General features: G+C 38.4%; 1 protein-coding gene across 1 annotated transcript in view; it reads left to right on the top strand.

Annotated features, from left to right (window-relative positions):
• Positions 1 to 16920, top strand: part of FRAS1 (Fraser extracellular matrix complex subunit 1) — a 414255-nt gene that overhangs the window by 186270 nt on the left and 211065 nt on the right. The window contains 5 exon segments of the mRNA XM_025043815.1: positions 2116 to 2205; positions 4102 to 4137; positions 5569 to 5716; positions 7142 to 7285; positions 8621 to 8755. Of these exon segments, the coding sequence (XP_024899583.1) occupies positions 2116 to 2205; positions 4102 to 4137; positions 5569 to 5716; positions 7142 to 7285; positions 8621 to 8755 (553 nt within the window).

The raw sequence follows: 16920 nt of genomic DNA, 5'->3' as shown, positions 1-16920 counted from the left end.
AAACCAGCTGCCAGTCTTATAGGTGCTCCTTTGTAGGTAACTAAATACTTTTCTCTTGCTGTTTTTAAGATTCTCATGGTATTTAATCTTTGGCATTTTAATTATAATGTGTCTTGGTGTGGGCCTCTTTGGGTTCATCTTTTTTTGGGACTCTCTAAGCTTCCTGGGGTTGTATGTCTATTTCCTTTACCAGGTTAGAGAAGTTTTCCATCATTATTTCTTCAAATAGCTCTTCATCTTCGTGTTCTCCCTCAGGTACCCCTATGTAAAACACAGATGTTTTTACATTTAATTTTGTCCCATAGGCTTCTTAAATTATTATTATAGTCTTGGCTTCTTTTTTCTTGCTGTTCTGATTGGATGTCCTTGGCTTCCCCATCCTCTATATCAGTGGTTCGTTCTTATTCTTTATCCACTCTGTTTATTCCATCTAATACACTCTTCATTTCAGATAATGTGTTCTTCATTTTTGACTGGTTCTCATTTATAATTCCCATTTCTATTTTTATGTTTTTTATCTCTTTGTTAAAGTTCTCACTGAGTTCATCTACACTTCCCCTAAGTTCATTGAGCATCTTTATAACTAGTATTTTGAACTCTGCATCTATTAGTTTGCTTGACTCCATTATTCCTGGATCTCTGTTCTGTTCTCTCATATGGTTTCTGCTTCTTTGTCTTCTCATTTTGATTGACTTTCTGTGTCTGTTTCTATGTATTAAGCAAAGCTCCTAGTCTATTAGTGTGTCTTTGTGTAGCAGGTGTCTAGTAACACATTCTTGAACCGGGTTTAGCTATAGGCCAAGTTTAACCCCAGCTTGTGCCCCTCCGAGGCCACCTGTTAAGATTAACAAGCAATCCACAGATGCTGTGCTTATAGTTCCCTCAAAAGGCCACACCAGAAACCAAAGTCAACTGCTACCAGTGTGGGTCTTAGAATTGGCTCAGCAAGGAGCACTGGACTCACCAAGGATATAACTGAATGTGGCTTGCGTGGGGCCACATGTTGGGGGAGGCGGAGTTTCAGAGAATCTTCTGGGCAGAACAACCTCTGTTATCCAGTTTGATGATGTCTCAGCTTTGGCTGCGCTGAGTCCATACTGGGAGGGGGAGGGCTCAACAGAGGGACAATGGATATTGCCACTGCTTCTTCCTGGGAGAAAGATGTGCCTCCAGTCCTCGCTCCAACAACCCAATGTCCCCCTGTAAGTCCTTGGTGCCCCCGCACTGGTGCTCAGAGCCAGCAGGTCCATCACCGTGAAAGTCCACTTGCAGACATGGCCCCTTTAAGGGGAACATCCACAACTTCCAGCTGCTGCTGCTGCAGCCTCTGTCTCACTCAGTTGCTCAAGTCCAGGCAGCCTTGCATCCTTGCCCCGTCCTACCTTCTACTGTTGCAGGGCGATTTCTTATTTCTCTCCCTAGTTGTAGGGCTTCTGTTCATCTAGACTCCATGCAACTCTACTTGCTGTTTTCTCTGTGTTTCAATCACAACTTTGATTTGGTCACCAGAGGGATGAATAAAGCCTCTATCATCTATGTCATTTTCTCTGGGATCCTCCTTTCTTTTATAATTAAAAAAATAGTGATTATGTAAGTTAAATAACAGTTTTAAAATATTGAATAGAAATTAGTTTTCTACTGTTTCATTTATGCCTGAGACTACATCTGTGCATAAAGGAATGTGTCAGATTTTGTATTCAAGGAAAAATGTTGGTTTGTTTTGAGCACCGTAAACAAAACCAAATCACAAGTTCACACCTTGTATATTTGAAACAATCTGATCCTTTTCTGAAACTCATAACTTTCCAAAACTTTAACATTATCTTGGCCATTTTTCTTTTTCATGTGAGCTCCTGTTCATAGGTAGGAAATCATGGAGGGATCTATGCACAAGTATCACCAGAATTGGAAAGAGAAAGCACTTAGAGCAGAAACTATATCAACTAGAATTTCCATAGGAAGATAGCAGAGAGGAAGATGAAATAAGTCATAGACAAAGGGAAGGAGTGTGCTCAGGTTCATCATTCCAGTCAAGGAATCCAGCTACTTTGAAATTTAGCACTGCTACCTGGAGATGCTAATTGATACGTGTCTCTGCAACCCTTACTTCTATAGGGTGAAAAATTAACTCACTTAGATGGAAAATGCTGTCCTGAATGTGTCCCAAGCAATGGCTATTGTGTTTATGAAGAAAATGCAAAATTTGTGAGTATTGAGCTAATAATTGGATACTATTAAAAATTAATAATTCCAAATTAATTTAACGAGGGGGTATTACTTTCTTATTTCTTTCACGTATGCATTTGTTCAACAAATGTGATTGTAGACCTATCACGTGCCAGGTACTGGGGATGCAGAAGCTAACACAGCAGGTAGAGTCCATAGTATCATGGAGCTTACGTTCTAGAGTGAAGACATGAAGGACAGAATAAAGCAGCTTAAGGGAACTAGAGAGTAACTGGGGGAGGGAGGTGCTCTTTTACGTAACATGATTGGGGAAGTCCTCTCCTATAGAGAAAATCGAGCAAAACCTAAAAGACGTGAGGGAGCAAGCCACACGGATACCTAGAAGGGGGAGTGTTGGTGGGGGGGGGCATATACCAGGAAGAGGGGGCAGCAAATGACAAAAGCCTGAAGCAGAGTGTCCTTGGCATGTTCAAGAAACAGAAAGAGAGTGGAATCAAGTGACTGAGGGGAAAAGGAATTGGCGATAAGGTCCAGTAGGTAGCCTGGATGCCACGGTAAAGATGTTTCTTTTACCCTGATGCAGATGGAAGCTGCTGGAGAATTCTGAGCAGAGCAGTGCTATGATCTGGCTTACTTGTGAAAAGATCATTTAGGCTGTTACATGGGCCAGTGACAGAAGGAGGCAGGTCTGGAAGTAGGTGGTGCAGTTAGAAGGTTTTTACGGTAGTCTAGAAAAAGGGTGATGGTAGCTTGGTCTAGGGAGGAAGTAGTGAAAAGTGATCAGGCTTTCGATTTATTGCAGAGGGAATTGAAACGATTTTGGTGGACAGCATGTGTTGTAAAACTCTATTTGCTAAGGTTTTATTTCTCCCCATGTCTGTACTTTTTTATTGTATACCCAAAGGAAAAAAAAATTTATCTTAATCGCTTCAAATTTACTCTATTTATATCACTCATATGGGGTTTTGAAATGTTGACAAATTTATTGTGTTCTGAAAAATATGCCAGTAGATCATAAGTAAAACTGCTTCACTGACCAATCAGAATAGGATTATCAGAATTAGGATTAGGTACTTTGATTTGTGAACTTATTTTTATACACTTTTTCTTTATGATCTGCATAGATTACATCTGTCAATGTGCCGATATTCTGTATTGTGTAGGGTTAATGTGCAGGCTCCAGAGTGACATCCCTACTGTGATTTTGGGCAAGTTTGTTAATCCTCAAATGTAAAGTAGGGATGACAGTGGTATTTACCTCATGGGTCTATTGAGATGATAAGTATAAAGCACTTAGAACAATCCCTGGCACATACACAAAAAGCTTTAAAAATGATGTTATTATTATTGTTATGCTGTTGGCAAATAACAATTCTTTGTTTCATAGTGATATTTCAGTTTAGTCACCCTTGTTTCTTAAGAATTTAAGAGAGTGAAGGTTCCCGATAAATGTTGAATCTGCATTTCTCAATTATAGTATTAATTTTCCTGCTCAATCATAGTATTAATTTTTGGAGTTAAATGAAACTCAGTGGAATTAAAGAAAAGCAATTTTTAAAAATATGTACAAATCCTCATAATGCTCTGTAGTACCAAACAAGATTCAAGAATTTGCCCTTACAAGTTTAGATCTCTTGACTGAGAAGTCCTTCATAGTTAGGGGAATTGAAGCCAAGTGCTCAGGCACAAAGTGAGATTAAGAATTCAAAAATATTTCCTAGGCATGTTGTCTTCCCCTCATATTGGTATGCTTTTCTTGTTTTTTAATATTGATAGATTTTATTTCTATTCATAACCAGTGAATAAAATTGCTTGTTACTTGGGGGAAAATGGATAGTTCCTAATGAAAAAATAAATAGATCAGCCTAATGGTGGTTTTAGTGGTATAATAAATACATTTTTCTTTGTTCCTAGATGTCTTCAAATACTAGTGAAGTTAAACATATCCCAGTAAGTATAGATTTTTAACTTGTGTATAAATATTTCAAAATTGTTTTAACCAATGATCTGCATAAACTGTCCTGAGGAACCTTAATGCTTTTAGTATTTTTAATAATCATGTTTGATGGCTATGGTCTAGACTTAAGAATCTTAATGATAAATAAGACTTTGATTTATTGGACTTTTCCTCACTTCTTTAGCTTATTTTTCCCCACAATTTATAACTAATATTTCTCCAACTATAGCCCCTATATACATCCTTTGTCTTCCTTGTGATAATTTTTTCCACCTGATTTTTTCTGGCCTAGAAAGCTCAGTTAGTCATTAGTACAATTTCATGTACTGCAAAGCATTAAAGAGAGGAGCTTTTTGGATAGGAGGAGTGTTCATTCCCCAAGCAATATGGAGCATTCATTCTCCCTAGATTTTTTGCAAGACAACATGGTATGGTTTGTTTTTAAGGCAAAGTGCAAGCATATATTTTTTTTAACCAAGCAAGCTTATAGTGTGGGAGGTTATAGAATAAGGGGGCCAAGAATCTAGTTTGTCTTGAAATGGAAGGAAAGAACTACTTTCTCAAGATAATATTCCTCATTTTCCTAATAGTGTCATTCATTGTTGCTAAATATTGTCACATTGTTTGGAATGTTTAATATCATTAAACATTGATATCATTAAACATTGATATTAAACATTGACAAGTTGGCTTAATAAACCTTTCATCAAATCTTTATTTTAAAATATGCTCTTCTCTCCTGTTTTACCTCCTTCATCACCCCAAAACTTTCTAGTAGGAGTGTTTGTCTCTTTCATGTATCCAGGGCAAGTGGGATAGCAAGCAAAACAAAACAAAACAAGACAAGACAAAACAAAACGCCTTTATAATTAACTTTGGATCCTCTGTCAAAATACTCATGCTTATCACCATAATTTGCTTGGCTGAAAAGAATATTTTATTTTGAGACAGCCCATGCACATCTACAGTGCACTGAAAATGCACCTTCAAAAACTTTCAGTTTAGGAATACAGTGACTCTACTGCTCTCTCGCTATAGTAACCATGAGGAAATACAGGGTTTTAACCAGCTTCCCATTGTTATTCCACAGATTGTATTTAATGTATCTGGTAATCACTAGATACATAATAATCCTTTCTGGTGTTTTTTTGGTGAGATAGTTTGAGAAACAGATGTTCTATGCTACACGGTTTATCTTTCTACCTGTGTTCTACGTTAAAATAAACCAACTAAAAACAAAGAAGGAGAAATACTATCCTTTAGAACTCTTCTACTGTTGTCTTAGTTCAGAGTTAGGTTTGGCATGGTAGTAATCAGGAGCCTTCACTTTGTCCCTTATGACGATTATTAATTCTCTATCAACAAACTGTCTTCTGAATCTCCGCATTCTGATAACAATGTCATTTTTTTGCTGTTTTGTGTAGGAGGGGGAGAAATGGGAGGATGGCCCTTGCAAGGTGTGTGAGTGCCGGGGGGCTCAGGTAACTTGCTATGAGCCCTCTTGTCCACTGTGTCCAGTGGCCACACTAGCCCAGGTGGTGAAGGGACAGTGCTGTCCAAAATGCACATCAGGTGAGTCCATGTTCAATTTATTTCTGAGATATTTTACTGCCAAAAAATTCAGAAGGACCTCTTTTTTACCCGCCTTGCTTTTACTTTTGGTCATCCACTTGATTTTTTGCTGTGTTTGTTTTTTTCTTCCTTTCTAATTTTTCTAACAAATGATGTTAATTAATCTTTGTCCATGTATTTGCCAAACAACTGATTATGAAAATGTGACCTTGGGCAAGTCATTGACCCTCTCTAAATCTTAATTTTCTTGTAGATAAAATGTGCCTTATCTACCTTACAAAGTTATTGTGAAAATCAAATAACATAATATTTAAAACTTGTAAAGGCAAAGGTATGTTAGACTGTTTCATTTTTGAGAATATTAGCAATTGCTGAAAGTTTGTTATGAATGTCCTTTTTTTAAGGTGAACTATTTAACAGATGGTTCCTTTTGTAGTTCTCAAATGGGTTTTTGAAGTTTAAAGACTCATTAATTTCTTCCAAAAGAAAATTTTATCTGCAACTCTGCTTTCAAATCACCTGGGGTTGAATTAGTTCCAGTTAATAATTGTTGGCAAGCACTAGAGTTACTCTGGCTGAGCAGTAATTTGCCTATAAGCTTAGTCTCTCAGAGAAGTGGCATTTTCTTCCATTCATATTTCATAACGAATTGTTTTCATTTGTGGGTTGCAATTTTTCATATTGGCAGTTGCTCTTATTGCACTCAACTTATTTTGGCTAATCACAGTGGTTCTGTGAAGAGTTTACCATGGGAAAAGCTAAGCATCTTTATGGCTTTATCATGTTACCTTCACCAACGTGGCTCTCTGGGCTTTTCCAACACAAATATTTAGCATATTATAATGCACCATACCTTGAAAATCGGGTTCTTGACAACTTAAAAACCTGAAAGAAGTCCTTTGCTGACAATTACCACTAAATTCGGTGATAATCCCAATTATTGGGAATGAGATTTGAAATTTTGCTAAAAACTAGCTGTATTTTTTAAAAGAAAGTAATGATTTTTAAAAATTGTAGGTTTTAAGATTTAACTTTTTATGTACATCAAAGCTGAAGAACATCTGAAAAATCATAAATTTTAAAATCTGTTTATCATATATTGTGGAGCTGGTCATTCCTTTTTCGAGAGGCGTTCTAGCAGATAGAAACATTAATAGGGCCGATTCGGTAACGTTTTTTAGCATCTTTAATTTGAGGCTATGGGAGATGGCGATAGTGTTTCAGATAAGGAGAGATTCTTGGAAATCTTGCATCGAAATATTTTTTTTTTTTCTGTTTAGAGGCCTTTTTCATGCCGAAGTGCCAGAGTTTTCTGTTCTTTATGTTCTATACTGGTTCATATACCCTGTAGATTCTTTTTTGGAAGGATTAAGAGAAGTCATATGGTCTTAACTGTGTTTTCTTCTTCTTTGTCTTCGATTGCAGTTCATTGCCATCCAGACTGCTTGACCTGCTCTCAATCTCCAGACAACTGTGACCTCTGCCAGGACCCCACAAAGTTGCTGCGGAACCGACAGTGTGTACACAGCTGTGGTCCAGGATTTTACCAAGCTGGAGCTCTCTGTTTAGGTATGGCTCCAGGCGTACAGCCCAGAGGTGGGCTGAGGCTGACTGGTGTCAAGGAGGGCTTCATGAATGCAGGAAATGTACGACTTTCAAAAACCACTAGTAGAGGGTAATATCATTCATGAGTTATTTGGCCTCTACCCGCAGGTCTCTTTTTTCTAACATTTTACAGGAATCTCGATGCTAACTGGGAGATAGATGATGGGGAGGGCAGATGCTTGTTAGATATTTTTTATTTTTATTTTTTAAAGACCTTCAAGGATAGTAATATCATCAGGCTGCTTGGTGTCATTTATTAAAACACTGAGTTAATCTAAGATAGAACTTTATAATTGATGTGGACCTTCTAGTTCTCTTACTAGAACTCTCTTATTTTGCAAATGGGGAATCTATGGGACAGAGAATTAGCTGGCTTGCTCAATATCACAAAGATAATTGATAATGGAGGTTATCTCTTTTGGGTTACCAAAGAATCCAGAATGGATTTATGTGCATCTTAGAATCTTATACATCTAAGAAAGAGAACTCACCTGGGACAATTTGGCTTGGTTGAGGCCAAATTATTATTACTTTTTTCCTATCTCTGACTCAAAGAGTTAATTATCAGTTTAAAATATGGAGGTTCATACCCTGGCTGTAAGTATTTAACCTCTCTGTATAAGAATTTAACCTCTCAGTATTCTTATCTGTAAAGTGGAGTAATACTGCGACCTTCCTCAAAGGTTCTTGAGAGGATTAAGTGCATCAATACATGTAAACTGCCTAGAATAGTGAGTAGGATATAGATGGGACTCAATAAAATTAACTACTTTTATTATTTTTGTAGTTATTCACTTATTTCTACTTTCCTGATTCATAATCGTCAGCATTTTGAAAGATATTTATATCTCTGCCATAGATTGTAGAAGAAAAAAGGCAGGAATAGTCTTGTAAAATAGTTGAGTGAAAAAGATATTGGGGACTACTGGACAAGAAGAAAAGAACACAGATCCCTGAGCCAAACTGCCTGGCTTGAAACGCCAGCTTCATGTGACCTTGGGCAAGTTTTCTAACCGCTTTGAGCTTGTTCCTCATCTGTAAAATGGGAATTAATAATATCTACCTGATATGTTTGTCATGAAGATTAAATGCATTCATATATTTAAAGCACTTTATGTAGTGCCTGGCATGAAATATGTGCTATATAAATAAATGAAGGCTAAGTTATTTTCCTGCCTTTCTTGTTCTCTGTGATCCCAGGGCCTCAGAATTGGGCTGTATAGGATGTGGCACTGGGGTCCTGTCTTTGAGCTAATCAGAGCTTCCCTTTTTCTTTCTCATAACCTTGTGCGGAGCCAGCCTGCCAGCCTCAGTGCTCCACGTGTACTAGTGGGCTGGAGTGCTCTTCCTGCCAGCCTCCTTTGCTGATGCAACAGGGACAGTGTGTATCCACCTGTAGAGACGGCTTCTACCAAGATCGCCACTCCTGTGCAGGTAACCACCAGCTGGGCCACTGGAAAAAGCCACTCCCTACCCTCAAACCATCCAGGGCCACCAGGAGCTATAAACTGCTTTTCAAGTAAGAGAAGAAATTTTAAATGAGATACCTGATGGGATGAGAACAGTGGGTGAGAGAGATGACCCATGTTGTGATTAGAGCCTTAGTGCTTTAGTGATGCACATGTGTGATGTGATTTCTAGAAGCCCTTCTGCACACATCTAGGGGCACTGACACAGTATTTAATTAACCCCATACTTTTGATTCAGGATTGTCATTATGCTATAAGTTAGATTCCTTTGTAGTAGGGCTGAAATGAAAATGAAAGAGAAAATACATCTACATATTTTTTAAACTTTATTTCTACCTAAAGAGAGAGAGAAACAGAAAGAAGAAAGTGACATCATAGTAACAAACTTAGACAAAAACAATAGTAGGCATTTAAATTTATTCTTATTTTACTATCTATATATTTTAGTAGCTTTATATACGTACTTTTATTTTTAATTAAGATCTAGTTGAAATTCTCAATATCAGAACAGTATCTAGAGGTGACAGTGGTCTCGATATAATTTAATTTGTTGTTTGTATTTGACTATTTTTCAATAGTGATTATAATCATGGGTCTAAGTAAAAAAGTAAATGTATAAGAATTTTTAAAATGCAGAAATGAGAGGAGGTTATTACCAAGACAAGGGCCAGAGTCCTGAGCTTGTCTTCCAGAGAAGACAGAGAATCAGATGTGCCCAGAAGCTAAGGCAGGTGTGCAGTGGCAGGTAAATCTAAAAAGGCAGACATGCCAGAGGGAGGGACTAGGATGTCACTCAGTGAATTGTGGTAGCTACACTCTGCAGCTGAGCAGGAGAAGGGCATATCCATGAGGTGCATCAGAAGGTGGGCCATGCTGAGGGTCAGCTGCTATGCTCCTCTCTTTCATGCCCTTGGTTAGATTTTTAGGACAATCTTTTGAAAGGAAAATATTAAAAGAGAATAAGTGTATGGTGTTCTACAGAGGTAAGAAATGTATAAGAATGTACAGAATAAATGTACAGAGGACAGAATAAATGTACAGAGATGCAGGCTGAATGAGCTCTAAGGCATGTGAAGGTCCTATGTGGAGGAGGCTGCTGGCCCCTTCATGCCAGGTCATGGCCAGAAGCATGGCCCATGGGATTATGGAAGCCTCTTAAAAGGAAACACTAGGACTGTATGTGCCCTGCAGGTGTAAGGATAGTGGCACCTGTCCTGTGGCCGGTCACATTGTGGAATATGGGAGGCATGCTAACTTCAGCGTCTGCTTGAGGGCTCTTTGAGGACTGTAGGAATATCTTATTTATCTCTATATCCCCAACATCAAGGGCTGCACAAAGTGCTCAGCATTTGTTGAACAAGCGTTTGATGAATGAAGGAATGTACTATCCCTTGGTGATCCTTGAAGGACCAGTGTTTCAATAGAAGTTTTAGCCATAAAAGAGAAAAGAAGGCTTAATGTTTATGATTTATCATATTCTATTTACCTGTTATTTTAGAACAGGCTCAAAGTAGGCACTTACAAACAGCTTTGTAAGTGTCTAATGCTTGGGCAATTTAGGTAAACTGCTGAAATTTCAATTTGACGAAATTATTGAATGTATTCTTTATACCTTTCTTCTATCCCATCAAAGAGACCTCCTGCTAGCACTCCTGTGACAGATTTGCCTTTAAAAGGGAATTAATTTTCCTTAGATTTTATTCTCCCTCCATACCACTTCCACCCCCTGCCACACATCACACATACATATTTACTTTTTTCTTTGTTTTCTTTTCTGTTTCTTTGGTGGGGGCATTTTTCTTTCTCCCATGCCCGGTGTTTTAATTGCTGATGTTAATGCTGTTTTAGGGCACTTTGGAATAGAAAATGTTTCATTTGATTACTGGTTTAGGTAGCTGACTGCTTCCACATTCCATCCACATCCCCATACACAAATGCCTCTAGTAGAGAGTTGCTGGAAAAATTTCTTAATGCTCCCTCCAGGGAATTAAACCAATTTGCTTTAGTTCAGCCTGTTTGCATTTTTATGTATAAAATGAGAAGAAAGAAGAAAGCAAGAGGAGACAGAGAGAAAAGAAGAGAGATGATCTTAAAAATTAAAACTAAATTTGTGAACAATTTTCATATACTATCTCCATGTTGAGACTACCCATATAATCTTTCCAAATAAACTTACTGATTATTGGCATTTTTTTTTTTGAAGTATTTCTGCTAGTATCATTTTTGGTGACTTTTCGTCATTGACCTTGGAGGTCAGTCAGTCAACCAGTGCTCTTCCAGGATGTGCTAAACTTTGAGAAAGAAGCCTGCCATTCTATGGTAACAACAGGTTTTTTCTGGATGGCTTCCTCTTGGCAGGGTCATTTATGTTATGACTGGCACGATTCGCCACTTTATTGACCCATTAAAACCAACAGAAAGTGAACACGGTACTAAAGAAACTAATTATCAGAAATTACCTGATTAATATTCATGCTCATTCTGTTGAACATAGGCAGAGTGAAAATGTAGTGCAAAGTCGTGTCACATCAACATGGCTCTTCGACAAAAGAGTTTGAGCAGGTAAACCAGAGAGGAGTGAAAGAAGGAACGAGTCCTACCAGAGAATCACATCCTTGAGGGACCTTACCGTTTTGACTTTCCCTTGAGTTTGTGGCGTATACACATACACACACATATGCATACAAATGTGGACATATTTGTATGCACATATTAATATTATTGTTACATTCTTGTGCTTGACTAAATTGAACAATGTTGTACATGTAGATTATACTATGCACCTCACACCAGTTCTTGTTTCATTTTTCCTGCCTTCCCCAAACTTGGAGTTTGATACTTTGACCCCTTTACCTTAAGGCTCTGTACCACTCAGTTTATATACCAAACTCAATTGGAGACAGGCAATGCGTAAGTTGCCTCTTCCCCACAGCAAGTGGGGCCAAGTTGTGATCACCCTCGTAGTGCCCCAAACTCATCTTTTAGGCCTGGCATGCAGGCCTGTATCTTAAACCTTAGGCTTCTTTGCCACTGGCTGGGATCTGGTCCAACATCCCTACCCACCCTATCTCACTCTTCTTGACCCTGTGGACATCAGGTCCTAGGACTAGGCTTCTACTTTGGTTCCTGCCACCACGTCCTGTTGTGACCCATTTCCAGGAACTAATAGCACATCTCTTAACCACCTCTAGCCTGATGGTCAGGCTTGACCCCTGTATGGATGCTCCTTGTCCTTCCCCCTACAACACCACATAACCTTGCATCCTTCCTGCATGGCTCTTGGTTACCACTTGTCCTGGATATATTGTATTCTCTCTATCAGAGTGGTAGTTCCATTGCCTCTTCTTAGAAGCCTTTATATAAATTTAAATCTGGATCCAGACTGAGCTCACCATGTCCTGAGGACATTTTTTCTTGCTTACCATGTTCCTCTTTTCAATCAACACCCTGTTCCACTCTGTTTGGACCATTGAACTGTGCACACAAATCCTAGAAATAAGAGTCCAGAAGAAAAGTTAAAACACCCAAATGAACAGATATCATGCAGAGTAAGTTTAAAATGAGTAGCTCAAAGACTGTAGACTTTAAGTAGAGAAAGGGTAGAATTTAGCCCATTTTTATATGTGTATCAATATTTGTTTTGTCTCCTTAAAATTGTTCACACAGGCCTAGGGATGGAGCTGTGTGTACCCCATGCCAAGTGCTGCCTTCATTCTGCAGACTCAGAGTTAGGAGGGAGTGCAACACAGTGCCTAGGACCATAAGCTTGGGAACCAAATCACCTGGATTCTGTTCTTAGCTCTGTTACTACTAACAACATAATTCTTTAACTCCGTGCTTCAATTGCCATGTGGGTAAAGCAGACATAATAACATCTGCAACAAAGCTTCGTTGTGAGGATTAAATGAGTAAATTCACACGTGTCCTTTAGAATGGTGCCTGGTCCCTGGTAAGCCCTGCATATATGTTAGGAGACTTGGATTTCTGCTTTCTACTGTCCTTCCCTGTTCTCTGTCCTTCATTCCTCTTGTTCATTCCCTTTTTAGCACTGCTGCAGGTACTGAGGATATGAAGATAAATAAGACTCCGTCTTTGCCTATAGTGAGCTTGTAGTTAAGGCAAGGTTTAGCTACTGTTTACAGAGACACATAAATAGGTAAAAACACAGACACAAAGACCTGTGCAGTTTATTCCATATCTGATTGCTGTGTCATCATAGATTTTGAAACTTAAAGAATAAAAGATTTGAACTCTACCACTTATTGCTACAGGGCTTGGGGGAAGTCATTTAATCTCTTTGAGCCTCAAATTCCTGAACTATAAAATGGGGACAATATTATTGGCTTCAAACCATCATTATGAAGGTCAGAAAAGATGTTAGAAAATGTAAATATATTATGCCTGGCACAGAGTGTGTATTAGACACAAAAGTCAGCTATTGCCATTATTGAATTTGTTCCTTTATTCTTCAATTTATGAGGATGAAAACCAAATAGTTTTTATTAAGAAGCAAAGAGTCATGCCATTACTTTCTGATTTAAAATAAAGTCTACTTTTATATGTTATGGAGGAGTAAACGTAATATAGAGAACAGTTCACTCTATTCATCACAATAAGTTAAAATCCTTTTATTTTCTTTAAATGCTCAGATTAAATTATGTGAATCTATAATTACTTGTTCCTTAGCCAATATTATGGTATATTTAGAGGGAAAACTTGTGAGAAAACCTATAAAATTTACATATAGGATGCTGACCTAGCTGAGATTTAAAGGCTGCGGCTGAACAGAGGAACTTCTAAAGCTAATTTTTTGTTGGAACTATGTTTGACTAGAGCATCCCAATCATTTGTGGAAACGAAGCACTAACCCCTTGGAGCCAGGTCCAAAGCAGTGAAGACTTAATGGATCTTGGCATTATATTCCAGTATGTGGCTTAGCCCAGCCTAGCCATGCCAGGGGTAGACCTTTTGGCAAAAGCATTTATGACATTGTTTTTCTGCAATCTTCAAGAAGGCGGGAGAACCTCTTTGTTCTGTAGGGATTGTCATTTCCAAGCTTGTACTCTCCACGGCCCATCCCCCATCTCCCAGAATTTGAAGGTCAGTCCCAATTTTATATTCACTTTGGGGGCCCAGCACATCCGACTGCTTGATCTTCACTCATTTTTTGTTCTGCTTTTCAAATCTTATGCATTGTCCAAATCTTCTCTGGCATTCGAGGGCAATGATAATCTCTCACTTATTGTTAAATACCTGTAAAGGGGACTTATTGCATCAAGTGATATTCCTGTCTCCTCCATTCTGTTCATGCAGCGAATGTTTGCCGAACCTCTTCCATGTACCTGGCTCTGGAGATAGAGCAGTGAACCAATAGACAACTGCCCTATAGTTAAGGAACTTATTTTCTCAGAGGGAGGAGAGTGTCAATAAATAAGTAAATAAATAATTTCAGAAAGTTGCCATTCTATGAATTCATTACTATCAGTGCTATAAAGACAATTTTAGAAGGTCTATTGTGGGAAGTGATGGATTATTGAGGCAGGAACAGGTCTTATAGTTCCGAATTTTAAGCTTATATATGGCCTCTGGGATAATTTTTGACTGAAGAGAGTGTGTTCAGCCCTGCATGGAGGAGAAGGGACAGGATGTACAGGCACGCCGACTCTGGCACGCAGGTGCCCTGTCTTCCGTTTAGCTTCTGTTATTTACTCCCTGTCAGCACCTCCTGATGAAGCGTAGCCTCAGGGAGATCACAGAATCTCTATTTTTCCCATTCCTCTTTTTCTTCCTTCAGTTCCTCCTTAAGATAGTTGGGTGCCTCATCAGTGCTGGAACGATGACTCTAAAAAAAACTGTCGTTGGAACTTTGGGAGTGTCCATGGACTGTTTTAAGCCGTTCAGAAGGGTGGACGACGGGATTTCCCTCCTAAAATGTGCAATTTCTTGAGTAAACTGGACCCAGGGAAGCAGGTGACAGTGGCATTTTAAGTCCCTTCTTTTCTGGGTCATTCAGTAAAGGATACGCAGAGAGAAGAAGGAAAAAGCAGCTGGTGGTGTTTTGCCTGAGATCTTTCGTGTAGCAGGAGACTGGCTATGTTTGGAATTTGTCCGTGCTGCTTATAGACCCTGGCTGTGTATGCCAAAAGAAAAACGACCAAACAAAAGGATCACATACCAGGAGAGAAAGCCCGCCACAAATGCAAGGGAGTTTATCTTCCAGACAGATCTTATTCTTCTTGACAAATCTGAACCCCCAAATATTTCGGCTATGGATTACAAACTAGTGACAAGTCTTCTGGCTTTTTGCCCAGTTCCTAGGGTTCTCAGTTATTTTAGCTAGACTGTATGGCACACATTCTTTCTGTCTCTTTCCCATTCCCCACCCTAACGTTCTCGCTGTTTCACCTTCCCCTCCCTTTTCATGCTGCCCACAGCACTTCCACGTTATCGCTGCCCAGATCTGAGCAGGTATGCTAGAGCAGCCAGGAAGTCTGAGAACTCACCCCATCAAAAACTTGGTTTTGGTTGTTGGTTGCTCCTTTGGTTCTTCAGTTTCTGTAGACAAATAGGTATTACTCAAAGTATTACTGGAGAAATCAAGAGCCATTTCATTAACAGGAGCTGAAGAAAAACCCAGGGAGTCCTGGCAGCTGGGGATTTCCAATGGTCACAGTAAATGAGTGGAATCTGAGGGTTCCATTTGGCTCATCAAGCTAGGTCTAGGGTCACTGCATTGAAAATCCTGTTGTAGATTAGGAATATAGGTAGAGGGCTAAGAGATTGAAAGGATAAGCATGATTCCTGTGAGCTGGCATGTCTGTCTTTTCCTCTGACTTGCATACCAGTGAAAAACTAGTGGCTTATAAATCTCTCTCCCTGTGGACCTGCCAAGCCTCCATCAGCTGGGAGGCCTTGTCTTCAGTTCAAGCTCTGTGTCTACAGAAGTCTCATAAAAATTCAAATATGTTACCCAAGATGAATAAATCATTTGGCTGTATCACAAATATGGTTAATTGATTAACTAGCTATTTACCCAGCATGTGCCTTAGGACTATAGGCTTTTTTTTTTCTCCTTTAGTAATTTTTTCCACCTAAATACCAAATAAATTCATGTTTATTCCAAAAAATAATTTCATAAAGTTAGTGAAATTCAAGGCACAATATAAAGTACATGAAAATTTCTGACTCGAGCTCTTCTAAATCACTACTGTCAGTATTCTTTCTGGTGACAGTCGTCTTAATTTTTTAATTGAGGGGTGTGTGCGTGTGTGTGGTGTACACAGACATACATACATGCATTTATTTTTTCAAAAGTAAAATCACACTCTCTATATAGTTTTATTGCCTACCTTCCTTCCCCATGTTGTTTATTGTCCTTCTACGCCATCTTTTTTGCTGTATAATTTCCCATCTGTGACTATGCATGAATGAATCCTCTATTGCTTGATGTTTCTTCATAATTTTCTCATTATCATAAATAACCATGATATAAACATTTCAATAGAAATCATGATAAATATATTTGATTAGGGTAAATTCTTAGACATGTGATTTATGGGTCCAAATGTATATATGTACATTTTTAAGTTTTTTGACACATACTAATTTATCACTCTCTTTTTAAAAAGTTGTAATTTGCACTTCTACTAGAAATGTATGAGAATGCCTACTTCCACCACCCTTGTCAACATTAGGTATTACGATTCCTCTTGTTTGTCAGTTTGATTAATGTAAAACAGAATCCTGGTTAATTTTTTCTTAATTTAATTTTGAGATTTATATGAAGAGAGTTGAGTTACTCATACATATCAGTTCATAGCCCATTTTCATCATTGGCCTGGGTCAGGCTATTCTCTTGCTTATCTATCTGTCTCTCCGTCTGCCTGTCTGTCTATTCTCACTTCCCTTCTTTCTAGATCCCCATTTAAGTAACTATTCTAATTTAATTTAATGTGTATTTTTATATGTATGTGCTCTTACTGCTTTGTATACATGTATTTTAAATATTCGTAAGTGTTACTAGATGGATATTTCATTCTTTTTCTTTTTTAATTTTAAAGACATTATTTTTTTGAGCAGTTTTAGGGCCGCAGAAAAATTTAAAGGAAAGTACAGAGATTTTCCATATTC

The sequence above is a fragment of the Pteropus alecto genome, unplaced genomic scaffold (genome assembly GCF_000325575.1).
Source record: "Pteropus alecto unplaced genomic scaffold, ASM32557v1 scaffold161, whole genome shotgun sequence".
Classification (NCBI taxonomy): Eukaryota; Metazoa; Chordata; class Mammalia; order Chiroptera; family Pteropodidae; genus Pteropus; species Pteropus alecto.
The sequence above is the reverse complement of the archived record's forward strand: the minus strand, read 5'-3'. Positions and strand labels throughout refer to the sequence as shown.